General features: G+C 44.8%; 2 protein-coding genes across 4 annotated transcripts; both read left to right on the forward strand.

The window, feature by feature from the left end:
• Window positions 1-560: 560 nt before the first annotated feature.
• LOC118317007 (6-phosphofructo-2-kinase/fructose-2,6-bisphosphatase 2) lies at window positions 561-12,760 on the forward strand. 3 transcript variants are annotated; one of them, XM_035645407.2, is made up of 17 exons: window positions 561-707; window positions 1,748-1,986; window positions 3,383-3,508; window positions 4,346-4,442; window positions 4,551-4,617; window positions 4,714-4,788; window positions 4,883-4,939; window positions 5,025-5,149; window positions 5,759-5,966; window positions 6,822-6,968; window positions 7,119-7,223; window positions 7,483-7,612; window positions 8,115-8,177; window positions 8,723-8,787; window positions 9,635-9,835; window positions 10,382-10,457; window positions 11,563-12,760. In XM_035645407.2, exons 2-16 carry the CDS (start codon window positions 1,887-1,889, stop codon window positions 10,430-10,432), a joined length of 1,617 nt encoding a protein of 538 aa, XP_035501300.1. In that variant the 5' UTR covers window positions 561-707; window positions 1,748-1,886; the 3' UTR covers window positions 10,433-10,457; window positions 11,563-12,760. The 3 variants fall into 3 exon arrangements, with proteins under 3 accessions (XP_035501300.1, XP_035501301.1, XP_035501302.1); XM_035645408.2 differs by having other exon boundaries at window positions 566-707; window positions 1,796-1,986; XM_035645409.2 differs by having other exon boundaries at window positions 581-707; window positions 1,755-1,986.
• A 1,712-nt stretch (window positions 12,761-14,472) lies between these two features.
• On the forward strand, window positions 14,473-19,818 carry LOC118317015 (C4b-binding protein alpha chain-like). The gene is made up of 11 exons (XM_035645419.2): window positions 14,473-14,634; window positions 14,743-14,940; window positions 16,179-16,278; window positions 16,358-16,431; window positions 17,573-17,788; window positions 17,880-18,074; window positions 18,752-18,848; window positions 18,950-19,023; window positions 19,106-19,309; window positions 19,393-19,578; window positions 19,660-19,818. Exons 1-11 carry the CDS (start codon window positions 14,592-14,594, stop codon window positions 19,686-19,688), a joined length of 1,416 nt encoding a protein of 471 aa, XP_035501312.2. The 5' UTR covers window positions 14,473-14,591; the 3' UTR covers window positions 19,689-19,818.
• The last annotated feature ends 23 nt before the right edge of the window (window positions 19,819-19,841 follow it).

Below are 19,841 nucleotides of genomic sequence, written 5' to 3' on the forward strand. Positions count from 1 at the left end.
GGTTCTAATACTTGTTGTTCTTCTTCTTTTTCCTTTTTTTTTTTTTTGGGCGGTTGGCAACCACCCTTATGGTGCATTACTGCCACCCACTATGTTGGAGAGTGAGCCAGAGTTTTCTACCCAAAACAAGAACCAAAACAAACAAAACAAAACAAAAAAAATACATAAAAGTAGCTATTGAATGAAATAAAAAAATAAATTAAATTATTTGCATAAGTCCTGTCTCCTTCAATTAATGGAACAGACTTTGTATCCCAATAGAAAATATATTTTTTAAAGTCATCTCTTTGATTCCCTTCTTTAATGCTTCTCGCTCTTGTGTGTATTTATGGCAGTGCAAAACCACATGCTCCACTGATTCCTCCGTGTTACAGTTATCACATAACCCTGATGGATGTTTGTCTATTAGACGCAGTGTTTCATTCAGTTTGGTAAACTTGTTGATGTTATCGTCTAAAAAGACGTAGTACAATATCCAAAGGATGCCACAAATATTTTTGGTAAAAGCGTAATCGGAAGTTGTACTTTGTTTGTTTCCTGCCGGACAGTGGTGAACTTCCGGCAGCTGTGAACACCGGTGGGGGGCGGAGCCACAACCTCCAGTAGTAGTAGTAGAAGAAGAAGGAGACTCGGTGGAAGCCGAGGGATGTCTGCGGTCTGACGAGGAGGACAACCGGGAACACGACCGACACCCGCTGCCTTGTCCTGTGAGTTCACACGACCACGGTGCTAAACGGCGGCTTCCCCCCTGAAGGGTTTGTTTTCGTCTGTTTAACGGGAGTTTTTCACTTCCGTGATGAACTTTGAAGGCCAGTGAGCGTGAGAGCTGCAGCTCCGCTGATGACACGACTGCTCTGTCAATGGCGACACGTTTTCACAATGTTATTTCATGCATTGTCTACATTCACCTACACAAATGTAGGGAATGACATGTTTACTATTTAGTTTAGAGCTTGCACGAGTTTTGGGATTTCCCATCTCCCTCAAAGCATCTTCTCCCCTCTCTCCTCTGTGATCTGAGGAATCATTTGGGAAACTGTGATCTGAATAATATAGTTATTCTTTTGTCTTTATTAACGATCAACTGAGGTCAAACATCATCTCTGACAGATTCACACAAACCTCCAGTGATGTCTGACAACTATTTAAAAAAAACAAAAAAAACCATTAATTTTAATTAATTTTAATTATTATTCTTTTGTACAAAACCGATAAGTTAGCGGGTAAATCGATCGGTTGATGAACAGAAAAAGAACATGTTTTGTTTCGTCTCCACCTTATAACGTGAAAATTCACTGCTTCTCTCGGTCTCACTATGTAGTTAGGGTTAAGAATATTTTGGTTCGTGGACATGTGGGATATTGAAATTAATCATCAATAATCATGTGTTGCAGCCGAAAACTGAATCTCTGAGTTTTGGTCAATGACACATGTTTCTTCTCTTTTGTGAAACTTTATGGATCAAACTATTAATCAGTGGATCAAGAAAATGATGTAATGATAATGATAATTATGACACTATGTCGTAGATATTATGTAGCTAGATTATCATAATTGTAAATTATGAACTTGTATTTCCTGTCGATCGAGTATTTTAAATGATTGACTTTGGGAACCGGTCGGCCGGTAGAATATCTCCTGTGATAACTGACTGACTCTCTGTTTTCGTTCAGCGTCTGTAAAATGTTCCATCCCCTCACATTGAGTCGGCATCTCACTGTATTCTCCTTCCTCTGGTTTGTGTCAGCGAGCAGCGTTTGATGTGACTCAGCAGTGTCCCGTCTCGTCTCCACAGTGATGCTTACCTCATTGTACCAGTGACATTCGCTTTCCGTCCCCGCGCCAGTCGAGACAGGACAGCAGGACGCGGATCAGAACCCCCCGTCATGGCCGCCAGGCCGCAGAAACCTGCTGCAGCATCAGCAGCTCCGGGGGGGGCGGTGGAGTCCAAGTGGACGGACTACAGAGCCAGTGAGAAGAAATGCTGTGAGTGTTTTTTTTTTTTATCATTGCCAGAGACACTAATCTGTTGTTATGATTAAACTCTGTTAGGTTATTATAGGATGCAGTCATATTATTAGATTCTTTGTAGGTGGGTAGGTAGGTAGGTAGTGGTCATGGTGGTTGGTAATGTTGGGTCACGTGAATATGCCTGCTGATAACTCATAGTAGACATAAGCACCAGCTCCCCTGTGTGTGGGAAGGGGGCGAGTGGGTCGCCAGCTTTTTTTGTTTGAACGCCCTCCGTTGATAGCTGTGATTATTTTCTTTAGAATTTGAGTAAGTAGATTCCCCCACCCCCACCCCCATCAATAAAATAAATCATTTTGACGTGTTCTGGATCTCAGCGAAGCTCTTTAACTCTGTAACAATCTCAGCGACGTTTACTTTGTTCCCTGAAGTCGCTGCACCTTCTCTGTCGGCCATCGGCGACGAAAGATAAGCGCTCAGCTCTGATGTCGGCCGTGACGTACCTTCTACTATTATTAGGAAACAAACAGTGTGTGTGTGTGTGTGTGTGTGTGTGTGTGGGGGGGGGGGGGGGGGGGGGGGGTAGGTGTTTGCACAGGTAATATACATACACACACACACACACACACACCTGCTGAGGGAGTGTGCTGATGGAATTGACGAGGTCAACACTCTGACTCAGACACGTTTAAAGTCACTTAGCTCGACTTAATTACAACTTCACACTCAAACTTCGAAGAATGTTTGAATCAGGAACGTGGAAAGGAAAATATTTGTCCAGAATACGTCTTTAAACGCAAAATGACTCCGGCCTCAAAGTTTCAGTCATCACCTCTGTGTTTGTTATAACTCAAGTCAAGTCTGCTCTCGCCTGGTCTTTGGTTTGACAGATAAGTTTTCCTCTGAGTTGAGGACCGTCTACTTGTGGACACAAAAAACAATAGTTGGAATATTTTCCACTTGACGTTCCAGGCCGCTAAGTTTCACTGGATACTAGATTTGGTTGCCAAGCAGCAGAACTTTGATAAACATTATCCAGCAGCAGAAAGATGACGGTGGTATGAAGGAAATGTTTAACTGAGTGTAAACCAGCCGGTAGATGAACGACACTGGATTATTTCACAACCCTCTAACTGCTCGGTTCCAGTACATATTTTTATTTGTGTCAACAGTTTGCTTATATCTGCCCCTTTTATAGCAAATCTGAACTGTTACAGTCAAGTGAAGGTGAGGGTAAATCTTAAACACTGTGTGTGTGTGTGTGTGTGTGTGTGTGTGTGTGTGTGTGTGTGTGTGTGTGTGTGTGTGTGTGTGTGTGTGTGTGTGTGTGTGTGTGTGTGTGTGTGTGTGTGTGTGTGTGTGTGTGTGTGTGTGTGTGTGTGTGTGTGTGTGTGTGTGTGTGTGTATGTAGCCTGGGCTTCCTACATGACCAATTCTCCGACAGTGATCGTGATGATCGGGTTGCCCGCCAGGGGAAAGACCTACATGGCCAAGAAGCTGACACGCTACCTCAACTGGATCGGAGTTCCAACTAAAGGTCGGCGCAGAAGCAGCACATGTTCGACCTGTTCACAGAAACTAAAAATAAAACACTTTGTTTTCAGTGCAAACATGCGTCTGCAAGTAAAAAGTGGGCCGGGGCCACGATGCGCGAGTTCTGTAGGACTAACAGACTAACGCTGCATTAATCTGTTGTCATATTAATGTCAGTGTCCCACTGTCGACTTCTGTTTGTAGTCCAACACTTGTGTTGTCATATAAAAGGAATGTAGGAGAACCGGTTTGTCAGACGCAGTTGGGCTGAAGGTCACGACCTTCACGGAGCTCGTACACTACACTACAGTACAGACCCACCGCCGCAGACTGAAAACTAACTCCTTGAATTTATTATTTAAAAAAATTCTAAAATGAGAACATGAAGCATTTTTTGCCTATTTGATAAATGTTTATGTTCTATTGAATCTTGCTTAATATCTTCATGGTTGAATGCACTTATTGTAAGTCGCTTTGGACAAAAGCGTCAACTAAATGAATGTAATGTACAGTAGGACTGCAACTTACAATTATTTTCATTATTGATCAATACGTCTATAATTTTCTCGATAAGTCAATGTTTTGTTTTGTCCACACACCAAAGATATTCAGTTCATTGTCACAGTAGCAAAGAAACCAGAACATATTCACATTGAAAAAAGCTGAAATCTGAGAATTTTATCTATTATTTTCCATAAAAACTACTTGAACCAATTAATCGATTATCAAAATAGTTGGCAATTTATTTAGTAGTCGATTACTAATCGATTAACTGTTGCGGCTCTACTCTACAGTACAGTAATCCTCCTCATGTCCCTCTCTGACTCTCCTCTTGATGCAGTGTTTAACCTCGGAGTTTATAGGCGAGAAGCCGTGAAGTCGTACAAATCATACGACTTCTTCAGACACGACAACAAGGAAGCGATGGAAATCAGAAAGTGAGTCAGAGAGTTTCTCCTCATATTAATCTCCCCTCTAGCACAGCGGACTGTTCCATGTTTCCATAATGAATTTAAATGGCTGACAGAATGTGGTCGTGTGCACAGACAGTGCGCCCTGGTGGCGCTGGAGGACGTGAAGGCGTACCTGAGCGAGGAGGGAGGCCAGATCGCTGTGAGGACCCACAAACAAACTGCACCGTGTTGTTATTGGTGTTGATGATTATTAATGTGAACTCTGGCCGTTGACTGCGTTGCACATGTCCGTCAGGTTTTCGACGCCACCAACACCACGAGAGAGCGGAGGGATCTCATCCTGACTTTTGCTCAAGACAACTCGTACAAGGTCAGAGTTCCATCGACGGTTTCCTCGTTATAAGCTGATACGTTATTTGTTTTTATGAATTTCTCATCAGTGATTTCTCTTCTTATTTTTCAAGACGTTTTTCGTAGAATCACTTTGTGACGATCCGGACGTCATTGCTACAAATATTCTGGTAAATGATACCACTACTCATGAGAACACTTCCTGCTTAGTTAAAAGTCCCAGTGACTTATTACTTCAAATGTGTTTTTATTTAGGACGTGAAGGTTTCCAGCCCGGATTACCCAGAGCGCAACAGGGAAACCGTCATGGAGGATTTCCTGAAGAGAATCGAGTGTTACAAAGTGACCTACCAGCCGTTGGATCCGGACGAACACGACAAGTGAGACGCTGTTTTGTGAAGAATATCACTGGTTGCTTTTCTCTAGTTGTGTACATTTTTTCAGCTTAGTGGGAGAGTGCACGTCAGTCAGATCCACTGCTTGTTTTCTTGTCGGGCAGTAACGTGTGTAGTTGCAGAATTTGTCCTGCAGGTGGAGGCAGGAGCTCATTTTGTTTAATACAGATGATTATCGTCTGCTGCTTATTGACTTTTGATCGGTGGAGCTGATAAACGGTAAATCCTAAAAGTACTGACGAGTGGGAGTCGGGAAAACAAACGACTCAGAGGTCGTCCCTTTTAAACTCCTGCCAACTGACTCGACTGCAGATGGTTTGTTGTGTATTATTATTATTCAACTGATGATATTTGCAAATCAAAACACATGTATTTAAATACATACAACAGAGACTGTGGAGTCCTAACTGTCAGTCTTTGATAGTAGAGGAATAGTTGTTGGTGTTGGTCACAGTCAACAAGCTGCTGACGCAGATAAGCTATCAGGGTATTTAGTCTACAAGACATTCCTTCCTCGCCCTTCTGTAACATTTTGAAAATGTCTCGACTTGTTTGTGATAAGTTGACTGACTCAATCTTCGCTCGTACCCAAAGGAACCTGTCCTTCATCCAGGTCATCAACGTCGGCCGCCGCTTCCTGGTCAACCGGGTGAAGGACTACATCCAGAGCAAAATCGTCTACTACCTCATGAACATCCACGTTCACTCGCACTCCATCTACCTCTGTCGGCACGGAGAGAGCCACCACAACGAGGAGGGTCGCATCGGGGGAGACGCCAAGCTGTCGGAGCGAGGGAAACAGGTTCTCACCCACTTCCATATATTCTACATGTTTAAAGTCCCCTCCACTCAAAAAAGGGTTTTTCTTCTGTCTCTGTCCTCTAACGTGTCGGACATTGACTTACACGACTTGTATCTGGTGTTTTCACATTCCTCTCCTGCAGCTGGAGATTTCTGTGTTTCACTTCTCTGCAATTTGAAATTCAATCGAATCCTGTTCAAGCTAGATTTGGTTCGTCACAAATACAGAAAACCAATCGCTGTTGAATATGCAAATGTGAGACAAAGAAACCAGAAACTTCCAGTGCAGCAGAGGCAGCGAATCATGAGAGGACGGCAGGTGTGTCAGCAGACAGTTAGCATTAGCCTTAGCAATTAGCATCCACGAGAGGACAGCAGGTGTGTCAGCATACAGTTAGCATTAGCAGTTAGCATCCACGAGAGGACAGCAGGTGTGTCAGCAGAGAGTTAGCATTAGCAGTTAGCATCCACAAGAGGACAGCAGGTGTGTCAGCAGACAGTTAGCATTAGTAGTTAGCATCCACGAGAGGACGGCAGGTGTGTCAGCAGACAGTTAGCATTAGCAGTTAGCATCCACGAGAGGACGGCAGGTGTGTCAGCAGACAGTTAGCATTAGCAGTTAGCATCCACGAGAGGACGACAGGTGTGTCAGCAGACAGTTAGCGTTAGCATTACCAGTCAGTGAAAGTTTTATGGCTGAATCTCTCTGATGTTGTCTCTAACCATGTTGTTGCGCACATTCTTCCACCATTCAACCTAGCCCGAGCAGCTGTGGTGGGCGGGTCCTGTGTTATTTGCATATCATGAATATTCATAGTCTCAGAATTCCTCAATGAATTCCTCTCCTCGTCCTCAGTTCGCCACAGCTCTGAAGGATTTCGTCCAAGAGCATCGTCTGTCCGACCTGAAAGTTTGGACCAGTCAGCTGAGACGAACCATCCAGACAGCGGAGGAGCTTGGAGTTCCCTACGAGCAGTGGAAGATCCTGAACGAGATCGACGCCGTACGTCCTGTCGACGCCACAGCAGCGACACACGCACACACGCACACACGCACACACACACACACGCACACACGCACACACACACACACACACACACACACACACACCCACCGAGGTGTTGGAAGTGGTTTTATTTCTTTTGTGTTTCAGGGAGTGTGTGAAGAAATGACCTACGAGATGATCGAAGAAACGTACCCAGAGGAGTTCACCATGAGGGACCAGAACAAGTATCACTACCGCTACCCTGGAGGAGAGGTGACTCAAGATCATTCAAATCTCACTATCACTTGTTTTTTTTATAGATGCATAATTGCACAGAGAGCAGCAAGTTTTTATTTTTCTATTTCTGAGGATATGTGATGGTTTCACTTGGCAGATGAGGAACAAAGGCGTTGAAACACGCGTCTGACGTGTAGCTGTTAGAGATGTGACGGAGCAGAGGCCGCAACAACAATAATAATATGTTATCACTGAATTTAAAAAAGTAATTTACCTCTCCATCTTTTGTCTCCAGTCGTACCAGGACCTGGTGCAGCGGCTGGAGCCCGTCATCATGGAGCTGGAGCGACAGGGCAACGTCCTGGTGATCTGTCATCAGGCCGTCATGCGCTGCCTGCTCGCCTACTTCCTGGACAAGGGCGCAGGTCTCGAGCATGTTTACATTAAACCGTTGATTCCTTGTATTCAGGATTTCATTCTTCCGGGTCATTACTGCCAACGCCGCCCCCAATCCGCCTGTCCCAAGATGGAGCGGGAGTTGAATTTAATTTTAAACTTAAAAAAACGGGGGGGGGGGGGGGCCCAATTGGCTGAGTCGGTGCCCCATGTATGAAGAGGCCCAGAGTCCCGGGGGTTCGATTCCGACCTCAGCCCTGTGCTGCACATCTTCCCAACTCTCTTGAAATTACCCCTCAAAAATATATCTTTAAAAACGACTAAAACAATGTCTTAAAGCAAAAATAGATACAATTGGAAAGCCCCAAAACTGTAATCTGGTTTGTGGCAGACGGAGGGTTTTTAGCAGAGGAAGTGGTCATTGTTGCATCATCACAGTTAAACCAGTGAGTGTGTGGGTGCAGACATGGAACATGAGAACAACCCCCAGAACCCAAAGTCTCACACGTCATTTTATATGTGTTGGCATAGACGACCTCCCGTACCTGAAGTGTCCGCTGCACACTGTCCTCAAACTGACGCCCGTGGCTTATGGTGAGTCACTGCAGCGTCCATGTGTTCAATACACTCTCAGCGACACACACTCGTGTGTGTGTGTGTGTGTGTGTGTGTGTGTGTGTGTGTGTGTGTGTGTGTGTGTGTGTGTGTGTGTGTGTGTGTGTGTGTGTGTGTGTGTGTGTGTGTGTGTGTGTGTGTGTGTGTGTGTGTGTGTGTGTGTGTGTGTGTGTGTGTGTGCGTGTGCTCCTGAAGAATTTAGCTGCTGTTCATTTTACAAGCTGGTGAATTTGATATGAACGTCTCTGTTTTGTGCCACCATGATCTCATAAAGCACTTTTTATCTCAGATTTCTTGGCCAGTAAACTCTTACCAATTTATGTCCCACGCAGGTTTTGTTTAATCTTCTGTTCTGTATCATTGTTTTTTGTCCCTGTGTGTCCATGTCCGTGTGTGTGTGTCCGTGTGTGTGTGTGTGTCCGTGTGTGTGTGTGTCCGTGTGTGTGTGTGTGTGCGTGTGTGTGTGTGTGCGTGCGTGTGTGCGTGTGTGTGTGACGCCCTCTTCTCCCGTGCTTCTCTTCCAGGTTGTAAAGTGGACATGTTTGACCTGAAGGTGGAGGCTGTCAACACTCACAGGGACCGGCCTCTAGTAAGACTCTCGTTTTGATATTTGTGTCTCTCTCTCTCACACACACACACACACACACACACACACACACACACACACACACACACTGTCTGTTCCTGTGTTCGTTGTTTTTGCAGCTTGAAGAATTGGTTGAACTCCAACGCTGAGCTCAGGGTTAAAAAACAGAATTAAATCATAAATTCATCACGTGCACTTATCGTCGGCAGCGACCTCACCGTCGCCAACCATCGAGAGGGCGATCAGTGAGTCTCAGTGTAAATAACAATAATAATTAAAAAGGCGTTCAGACATTCCCGCCACACGATATTTTAATAATCTGTGGTTGTACGTTTTAAACACAGTACCAGGGAACTTCATTTCCTTCACTCAGGACCTGAACTGTCAGTGAGCTACAGTAACGGCTCCATGTCTGTTCCCCGGCCGAGAGTTTCCACCTCCAGTCGCAGACGGAGTGGGTGTGAACACATGAACACGTTTACTGAGGAAGCCTCTTGTTAAACGGGGTGTGAGACAGATCACCGTCTGCTGAGACGGGCGTCTATATTTACTGCCCTTTGTCTCTGTGGCGGTTTTTTCTTTCTCCGCCTCCTCACAGTCAGTGACTGAGAACCCGGTGATTTCAGGCCAACGAGAGATTCAGATAGAGCCTCCAGCTGGCGATTGGAGGGTTCAAACAAGCCGTAGTTTGACCATGTTTTGGCACTTTGTGCAAATAACCAAAAATGCTCACGGGAATTTGAGGCAACGCAGAACGAGAATTAGAATGATTTTTTTATGGACCAACACAAAAAACAACATTCACGCGTTATTGAAATCACTTGACCCCGTCTTGGTCTTCTCCGATCAGAGTAAAGCTCAAGCGGACGCCGTGCCACCAGCTTTCCTCCGAAGAAACAGCTTCACGCCGATGTCCAGCCAGGACCAGATCAAACGACCTCGCCTCTACAGCATGGGCAACCCTCCCCACGCCCGCATGTCCCAGGCCCCCGCCTTACCCAGCATGCAGTGCTCTGAGGCATCGGAGGGGGCCGAGCTGCTGCAGAGCGAGGTCAGTGTTTGTTTTTTTGTAACTGTGTGTATACATATATATATATATATACATATATATATATGCTATATATATTTTTTAATAATTCATTTTTACTCTTCTACTTCTCTCGCAGTAGCTAGTATTATCTTTCAGAACCGCAGTTTTTTCTGTAATCATATATATCAGCCCAAGAAACAGTTCCCACACTTTCCTGATGTTTAACGAAAACAATTGTTTTCAACATCAGCGTTTGACCAGTTCTGTTATTCAAACTCGTCTAAAATCCTTTTCTGCCTTTCGTATATTCTGACATGTTTCTTCAAACAACAAACCCTTTACAAACTTGTTGTCGAGGAGGAAGTTGTAGGTCTTTTTCCTGCGTCGTTGCCCACAAAGTGTTTTCTCCTTCAGAACCACGGAGCGCACAGAAGGGAAGTGTGTTTCACTCCGGCTGCCGACCTCAGACTTTAATATAAGCAGGAGTTTCGGTCACTGCCAGTAAAAACAAGCTGCTCATTCCTCCTCTGGCTTGGTGCTTATTTTTTCCTTTTTTGCATCTCGCAGGATTCTGTGAACGGCTTCAGTGCAGCAGACACAGACTGTGTTCGGAGTTAAAAGAAGCATTCAAAAAGAGGAAGAGGTATTTATCTGGTTTTTCTGATTTCTTTTTTGTGTAACATACGGTGGCCCTGAGAGATCACAGCACTTACAGTAAGAAAACACATTGCTAACAGACAAAACACAAGCAAATGAAGAAAACATCTTCATCAAGTTGACAACACACGCGCTGCAAAGAGACCGCAACGAAACGGAAGCGTTTCCAGAGGACAATTAAAAGTGATGCACACGCTTGGGGTGCGGTTGAATTGTCCCTCCTCTCTACTGTTCCTTGACCTCAGTGGAAAACGTCACGAGGTCAAGGAGGATTCACAGGACTTAGCAGAAGCCGACAGCGCTGCTCAGAGAATCCGACTCCACTTTCACTGAACTACGTCGTCGTGTGACGGCGGATGTTGTTGACGCGTCTGTCGTGGTGAAACTACACATTTCCGAAGATGAACTACAAAAACCTCAGCGGCTCCATCAGCGTGTGTCAGTGTTTCACCACCGTGTGACATCACGTGTTATGATTCATATGTAACAGTAACTGACATGATGACGTCTCCTCTGGGTCATATTCATACTCTTCTACTTCTGATTGAATCATTTACGTTCGTTCATGGCGCGTCACGTTAAATATCGCTGCCGCAATGAATTGTGGGGCGTCTATATCTCCTCACTCTCACATGGGAAGCTCCAGTGTGTCCTCTGCTAAAGGAGATAGGAAAGGAAGCATTGAAGCTCCTTTCCTAAACATTTAGAGAATCCGAACGGCTCTTATTATGGCTGCTGATCAAATACTTCCGGGTCCCGTCAAGATTTAGGAAACTTCCTAAGACAATTTGACAATCTGACCGCCCTCCGTTGTTGCTGTTGACTAAATTGATTTTGATTCATTCTAACATTGTGATGGCATGATTCAGACATGACTTCTAAGTATCTTCTGGAAACGCTTCCGTTTCGTTGCGGCCTATTTGCGGCGCGTTTTCTAAACGATGCGCACGTGTTGTCAGATTGATGAAGATGTTTTCCTTCAATTGCTTTGTGTTTTCTTACGTTGCAGCGCTGTGAGCTCTCAGGGCCACCGTAGTAAAATCCAACGACACCACCATTAATATCTGACACCTTCTCTCCATTTATCTCAGACTTTTTCTTCACTTGGATGAGCAGTTCTGAGAACCAGCGGGAAAAGATGCCACCAGCTTCTGACATTACAAACAACATGCAGCACGTCTGTATAACCCTGTACAGTACGTCTGTATAGCCCTGTACAGTACGTCTGTATAGCCCTGTACAGTACGTCTGTATAACCCTGTACACGTACGTGTTGTCTGTTCACTTCTAAAGATTTTGAATCGGGATCAAAGTCAGTTGCAATCAGTTCACAGAGATTTTGACATTTTCTGTTGTGAGTAAAACTTTGTTCGACAAATATGAAGGATTTATCCAAACACGTGGAAAGAGTCTGTGTCCCGCGTTGGAACGAGGTTCCCGGGAAAAAAAACATGAAACGTTATTGTTGACTGACTATTTCTTTAGTTGCAATATTTTGATCTTATATGCTGCAAATAGAAAAAGTTCGTGGGGTGGTTTAATATTCTCCACTGTACGTTTGTGTCACGGATCATGATTGTGTGTTTTAAAAATAGTTTGTTTTAGTTCAGTGACTGTTGGACAACTGTGTGTGTGTGTCAGCGTGTGTGTGTGTGTGTGTCACATATATACTGAACATGCACTCGATGCCTTTACACAAACCTCAGATACTTAACGTACAGATTCCTCATATTTTACTGTATTATATTTAGAAAACGGTGTGATTTTTCATTGATCATATAATTTAAGAGATTGTGAAGGAAAATATATTCAGCCTTAATTCTTACTGACATCAACATTCCCAGCTGATGTGCGTCCCTCCTCCGGTGTAGTAGTCAATTTTAATTTGTAATTAAAAGGGTATTAAATATTAATTTACAGCTATTCAGTTTGTTTTGTTCTTCCCATTCTCGTCTTAATCTTAATTTGTACATTTTGCCTTCTAATCCAGCTTGAACACATTCAACCTCCCACTGTGACGATATAAAGTTTTGTAAATCGAGGCAGATGTTTCATGTTGCAAAGTTCATTTGATGCTGTTTAGATTATTCATAAGGAAAAACCCAACTTGTTCTTCAGACACTATGTTCTCTGCGTTCTGTCCAGATCCACATGGAAGATCTACTCCTGATATTCAAATAAATAAATGATATTCATGTGGTCTGGCGAAACATTTGGATTTCTGAAAAACATGTTAATGTTATTAAAACACTGTTCTGCACGCGTTTCAATAAATTAAGTTAAATGTGATGTGATTAAACGTGAGTCTCATTTACAGGAAAACACGTTCTCCAGAGTCAAATCTCCATTTGTGATGAGATGTTGGTTTTTGGTGTCAGATTGACACGAGGTGATTATGGGTAAGTTGTCAGGGATACAAACAACCTGATAACTCGTAACATGTTTTAATGTCCGTTGTGATTGTACAGTAATCGCCAGATGCACTCAGACACTGACGTTCGTCCGTCCAACTCCAAAATGTCACGTCTTGTTTCAAACGTTCACTTTGACTTATCTTTTGTTTATTTGATGTTTGTCCAGATGTATGTACAGTACGTACAGTACGTCCCAGTCTCATTGATGCAGTGTCTTGAGAAAAATACTCACTAGAACCTAAAAATGGTTTTGACGTCACAAAGCACTTTTTTATTATTTTATTTTTTTCCATAACTCAAAGCATTAATGCATTATCATGGTACATTTTTATATCCCCAAGATCAACTTCAACGTGACATTCTACAGAAAACTTGCTGCACATCATTTAGCGCCATAACTCCGGAAACAGAACAGTGACGTACTTGTGATTCTGCTTCAGACGGAGTCCAAGGAGATACGCAGGGATAAAAAAAATCTGTTTTCATTTCAGAGAATTTAATCAGCGAGTTGTTTTGACGCCTGAAATGATCCTTGAACGAGAGGATTCAGATAAATACATCTTACCTACACGTCACAGACTGTATGTTCAACAACAGGCTCCAGATATTCTGAAGGAAAAGATGCAGAACAACGAACTGGACGAGTCTCAGTTTTAGTTATTAAAATACATTTAAAGATGCACATACATTGACACCTCTGTGATTATATACTGTAGTTCAGGTCTGTGGTCGGTTTTAATATTGTTTATATATATATATATATATATATATAATTATAATATATTCGACTGCTCCTGAAGAATTGAGCTGCTGTTCATTTTACAAGCTGGTGAATTTGATTTGAACGTCTCTGTTTTGTGCCACCATGATCTCATAAAACACTTTTTATCTCAGATTTCTTGGCCAGTGAACTCTTACCAACTTATGTCCCACGCAGGTTTTGTTTAATCTTCTGTTCTGTATCATTGTTTTTTGTCCCTGTGTGTGTGTGTGTGTGTGTGTGTGTGTGTGTGTGTGTGTGTGTGTGTGTGTGTGTGTGTGTGTGTGTGTGTGTGTGTGTGTGTGTGTGTGTGTGTGTGTGTGTGTGAGTGCGTGCGTGTGTGTGTGTTTGTTGAGCGAAAAGAGAGAGAGAGAGTGTGTGTGTGTGTGTGAGAGAGAGAGTATGAGTGTGTTTGTCTGTGTGTGTGTGTGTGTGTGTGTGTGTGTGTAGGAGTGTGTATGAGTGTGTGTGTATGAGTGTGTTTGTCTGTGTTTGTCTGTGTGTGTTTGTCTCTGTGTGTGTGTGTGTATGTGTGTGTGCGTGTGTGTGTGTTTGTTGAGCGAGAGAGAGAGAGAGAGTGTGTGTGTGTGTGTGAGAGAGAGAGTATGAGTGTGTTTGTCTGTGTGTGTGTGTGTGTGTGTGTGTGTAGGAGTGTGTATGAGTGTGTGTGTATGAGTGTGTTTGTCTGTGTGTGTTTGTCTGTGTGTGTTTGTCTGTGTGTATGTGTGTGTGTGTGTGTGTGTGTGTGTGTTGAGCGAGAGAGAGAGAGAGAGTGTGTGTGTGTGTGTGTGTGTGTGTGAGAGAGAGAGTATGAGTGTGTGTGTGTATGAGTGTGTGTGTGTGTGTGTGTGTCTCCTCCTCTTTAAATGCCTCCAGCTGATCCTGATCCGGATCCTGACACTTTTCAATCTTCTCTTCATTCGGACTCACGACGCCGGAGACGAACATGAAGATTCTCCTGCTTCTCTGCTCCGCGTTACTCGCTTCAGGTACATTTAGAAGAATGAAAACCTCTCATCTTCATCTTCATATGTTGATATATATATATATAAATATATATTTATATATATATGGTTGATTGTGGTTGATTGTTCCAGCTCAGGGAGTGAAGCAGTGCTCCGCCCCGCCGGAGCATCCTCACGCGCGCCTGAACGCGCGGTTCGTCGGCCGACGGAGCTTCAGCAGCGGGGAGAAGGTTCACTACAGCTGCGCCGAGGACCGGAGCCCGTCCCGGGGCAGCAGGGCGGCGCAGTGTGTGGAGGGAGCGTGGACCAGGGTCACGCTCAAGTGCGACAGTGAGTCGATCACACGTTCTTCATGTTGTCCTTTCCACATTTCACTCGTATATTTGCACTGAGTCAGTTTGAATGACAGGTTCTGAAGAAAGCGCTCAGGAGCTTTCCGACGCCCCCAGTGGCCACGCGGGGGACCTGCACGTTGTTCCACTACTCAACGTTTAAATTATTATTTAAATCATATGAATTATGACGACATCAGACAGGAAGTGTTTTTATTCTCCGTTATAGGCATGAACAATATAAAAAGGAATAGTAATAATAATAATAATCATTTTATTTATAAAGCAACTTTTAGAAGCAGCTTCACAAAGTGCTTTCACAAAAACATGTAAATCACAGACAATTAAAATCAGCAGTCACATTTATGAATAAAAGATATTAGACGACATCACATGAAAGCAAGTCTATAGAATGGGTTCATTTCAAACAAAAAACATTTAATATGTATTTAAAAGTTGTTGTTTTTTTAAAACTAATGTGTTCACATATTTTAACAAATTCTGAACCACGCTCCTGACTCCTCAGCTCCTCCCTATTATTATAAATAATAATAAAAAGACAATAAACACAACAATATTACTTAAAGTCTGAATGTCTACAAAGATCCTTTTGGAAAGGGGAAGTATATTTATTCATGCAGATTTTTTATTCATGTAGACTTCCATAGACCTAAACAATATACTCATATTCCCATATGTGTGTAATTTTAAAATAATTACTGTTTTCTCCTGAACATCAACTGGTCCCATTAAACCTAAACCAGTCGATAACGTAGAGTCAGAATCGGCTTTATTGTGCTGTTCTTTATGTCTATATACTATATACATATGTATATATACACACTGTGTTCAGATTTACATTTGACAGTCTTCTGTTTATTATATTTACGTGGAGACAGAAGGGAAATACGTGTTTTAAAAACCACTGACAGTTCCCACATCACCGTTCCGTGACATCTGATGTCTGACAACATGATCAGTTTTATTTCTTCATGTTGTAAAAAACTCCTGCTGGTTTTTCGTAGCTGGGAAAGAAAAGAAGGAATCCGTCTCATCATCATCATCATCATCATCATCATCATCATCAGAGGGATTCGCCCCGTTGTTGACTGAGGGATGATTTCTTTTTGATCCTTGGGATAAATTATGAAATACGTTCCGGCTTGAATGTGGTGTCTGGTGAACTTGTTCGGTTGTTTGTCTTTGTGGCAATTCACCTTTTTTTCTTTTTTACAGAGAGATCATGTGGCAACGCCGGGGATCTGCCCAACGGCCACTTCCTGTATGAAGGGAATTCATTCTTCGGAGAGAGAGTGTATGCGGTATGCAACGACGGGTAAGTGGAGCCTGAAGTTGGAAAAGCTCCTGTAAAACGTGTTGAGCTGTGATTCAGACCGTGACGTCCTGTTCCACAGATTCGCTGTGAAGGGGCTGAACTACCTGATCTGCAAGAAGTCCGGATGGACGGGAGAGTTCCCGACATGTGGAGGTGGGCAGCGGCACATTCCTGAGATCTGAGGTGGGAGGGAGGCGCCGTGTCGCCAACTCCCTGGATCTGACGCACGCACACACACACACACACACACACACACACAGCTGTTTTAGCCAATCCTTTCATTCATTAGACAAAAAATCCCTTGTGTCGATACATATTCAGTTTTCCACATTTTATATCAGGAGATACGATTGTGGAAGGATTGTGAGTTTCACATCCTCAGATCATCTCGTCGACTCGTGTTCCATCCATCCGTCGTCTACTGCTTAGTCCATTAAGGGTCTCGGGGGGCTGGAGCCAATCCCAGCTGACATTGGGCGAGAGGCGGGGTTCACCCTGGACAGGTCTCCAGCCTATCACAGGGCCACATACAGAGATGGACAACTATTCACTCTCACATTCACACCTATGGTCAATTCAGAGTCTCCAATGAACCTGACCCCATTCTGCATGTCTCTGGACTGTGGGAGGAAGACGGAGAACCCGGAGAGAACCCACGCACACACGGGGAGAACATGCAAACTCCACGCAGAAAGGCCCTGGTTGGTTTGAACCGGGACTCGAACCCAGAACCTTCCAGCTGTGAGCTGACAGTGCCGACCACTACACCACCGTACATATATTATCATATTATTTAAGTATTTCAAATTAAATTTGCCTTTAATTTCCAGAGCCTTAACCCTTGATTGAGTTTTAATCTGCCATGTACATTTACGTAAATCAAAAAGTTTAGGTGGCCATTTTACGTTGCATGCGACTTTTAAACTTCCGACTTTTGGTTTCAGAGAAATGTTGAACTTTTTGCTCGGCCATATTTAACAGCTGAAACTTAACATGCTAACATTTTACATGGGAGCTTGTAAAAGCTGATGCTTTGGTTATAGACTGAGAGGAAAAGCTGCACTTAACCCACATTCAACATATCACAAGTGTAACGTCTGTTCTGAGAACTTTCACTTTTTGGTATTTTGTCCCCAAAAAAACCGAGTGAAACTTTAAATGCAGGACTTTCGCTTGTAAAGGAATATTTGACATTGTTGCATCGCGTCTTGTGAAGCGACCGGGTTTCTGTGACAAACAGAAACCACAAACCAGGAGATCAAAACAGTAACTGTGATAATCTCCTCGTCGCCAGAGGGACGGGCCGCCTGCTCCGGCCCTGTGGTCGCCAACTCGGTGAGGAGCGGTGGGAACGTGTCCGTGCACCAGGCGGGAGACAACGTGACGTTCACCTGCGCTCGGGGTTTCCAGCTGGACGGAGCTCGGCAGGTGACCTGTGGCCCCGGCGGCCGGTGGCAGCCCCAGCCGCCTCGCTGTCGACCGTCTGAGGCGTCCACGGACAACGAACCGAGTACGTCTGCGTGTGCACAAGCACGACGAACCATCACCATGTCGGTTCAGGGAATGGAAATAGTATCTGACCTGAAAGTCTCTCCCTGCAGCAGGCGGATGCGACGCGCCGCCCACCGTCCGCAGCTCCAACGCCCACCTCGCCGCCAAGTACGTCACCGTGGCGCGCTTTGCTTCCGGCGCCCGGGTCCAGTACGCGTGTGACGTCGGACACGCGCAGGCGGGAGGCAGCAGATACCGCACGTGCAAGAGCGGGAGGTGGACGCCGCTGCTGCTCAAGTGTGAACGTAGGGAGACGATGCCGTCACAGTCGAAGCCTCAGTGCAAAGAGCTTTGTGAATGATCAATGTCATGACGCCCCGTCGTCTGGGGATGAAAACGATATCAATAATAATATACTTCTGCAGAGTTAATGGAACTGACGTGGAGGAATCAGAAACCTTGTGTGTGTGTGTGTGTGTGTGTGTGTGTGTGTGTGTGTGTGTGTGTGTGTGTGTGTGTGTGTGTGTGTGTGTGTGTGTGTGTGTGTGTGTGTGTGTGTGTGTGTGTGTGTGTGTGTGTGTGTGTGTGTGTGTGTGTGTGTGTGTTTAAAAAGAAAAATACTGCACGTTTTCTATCCTCCATTGTTTGGATCTTGTAACATTCTGTCGACAATGGAGTCAAGTCTTCATATTATATTCATTCACCATGTCTAGTACTGTACATACGAACATGCACAGTGCACTTCATGTCCACTGTTTACGTATAATGTTGACTGTACATATGCCCCCAAAAAAAATGACTCTTGATCAAATTGCTGTGTTGCCAGCGTGGCAATAGCTTGGACATAAGTAAAGGGTGATGATTATGTAAAATTCATTTTTGCATATCGCGGTGAAAGGAAAGTACAAACCGCCCTATAAACGCCGTGCAGTCAGATGTGCTTCAAACTTGTGAGAACTTTCGTTTTTGTCCTGGTCAACAGTGAAGGCGTGCGGCTCTGCAGGAGAGATCCTCCACGGACACTTCACGTACACCGGAGTCGACTTCGGAGACACTGCTGCAGCCGTCTGCGACGAGGGGTGAGGACACGCACACGCACACACACACACACACACACACACACACACACACACTCTGCTGTCTCCTACACACGTTCACTGTGCGTGTTTCCTGTCCTCAGGTATATTCTCGTGGGACGGGCGACCAGACGCTGCATGAGCGGCGGCTGGGACGGACGCGTTCCCGTGTGCGAGGGTGCGACGGACACATCGTGCTTTTAGTGGATTTCTCTGCATCTCTTTGGCCGTTTGAAAACAAACCCTGGTGTCTCTTCCAGCTGTGGTTTGTGACGAGCCTCCTCCTCCTCCTCCCCCGGCGGCGGGGACGGGCGCCGAGGCCGAGAGGGAAGAGTTCCAGGAGCCGCCGTTCGCCTACCGGAGTGTGGTCCGCTACCGGTGTCGCGAGGGGACGCTCGTGGGGCCGAGGGAGGTCTGGTGCACCGCGGGCGGGACGTGGAGCGCCCCGCCGCCTCAGTGCAAAGGTCCCACAAGCTGTCCGTGACGCAGCGCATCTGGCTCCATCTTAGTTTTCTTCCTGAGATGAAATGCTCCTTATCTTTCGCAGAGGTGACGTGTCCGTCTCCGAACGTGCCCAGGGCGTTCTGGACCGGGGCGCAGAACCGGCTGCATCGGTACCGGGACACCATATCGATGGGCTGCGAGGCGGGCTTCGCCCTGATTGGCCCGAGCGCCGTCACCTGCGGTCGCGACGGCCGCTGGTCCCCCGGCCTCCCCACGTGTGGACGCGCGCGTGAGTGGAGCGCATGAGGCACTTGGTATGAGTTTTACCTCATCCATTATGATATCAAAACTTTTTCTTTTGTGCCAACAGCTCGTAGCAAGTACTGGAGGCGCCAGTGAACCGTCGGAGGAGGAAAACGTCCAGTCTCTCAAAAAGAAAAGCGCCAATAATGATAATAATAATTTACCTATTATATATTATTTGCTCATAAAACTGAATATAAAGACATTAAAATATGTTTGTAATGAAGCTGAAGTACAGTATGTTTATTT

The sequence above is a fragment of the Scophthalmus maximus genome, chromosome 3, assembly GCF_022379125.1.
Source record: "Scophthalmus maximus strain ysfricsl-2021 chromosome 3, ASM2237912v1, whole genome shotgun sequence".
Lineage (NCBI taxonomy): Eukaryota > Metazoa > Chordata > Actinopteri > Pleuronectiformes > Scophthalmidae > Scophthalmus > Scophthalmus maximus.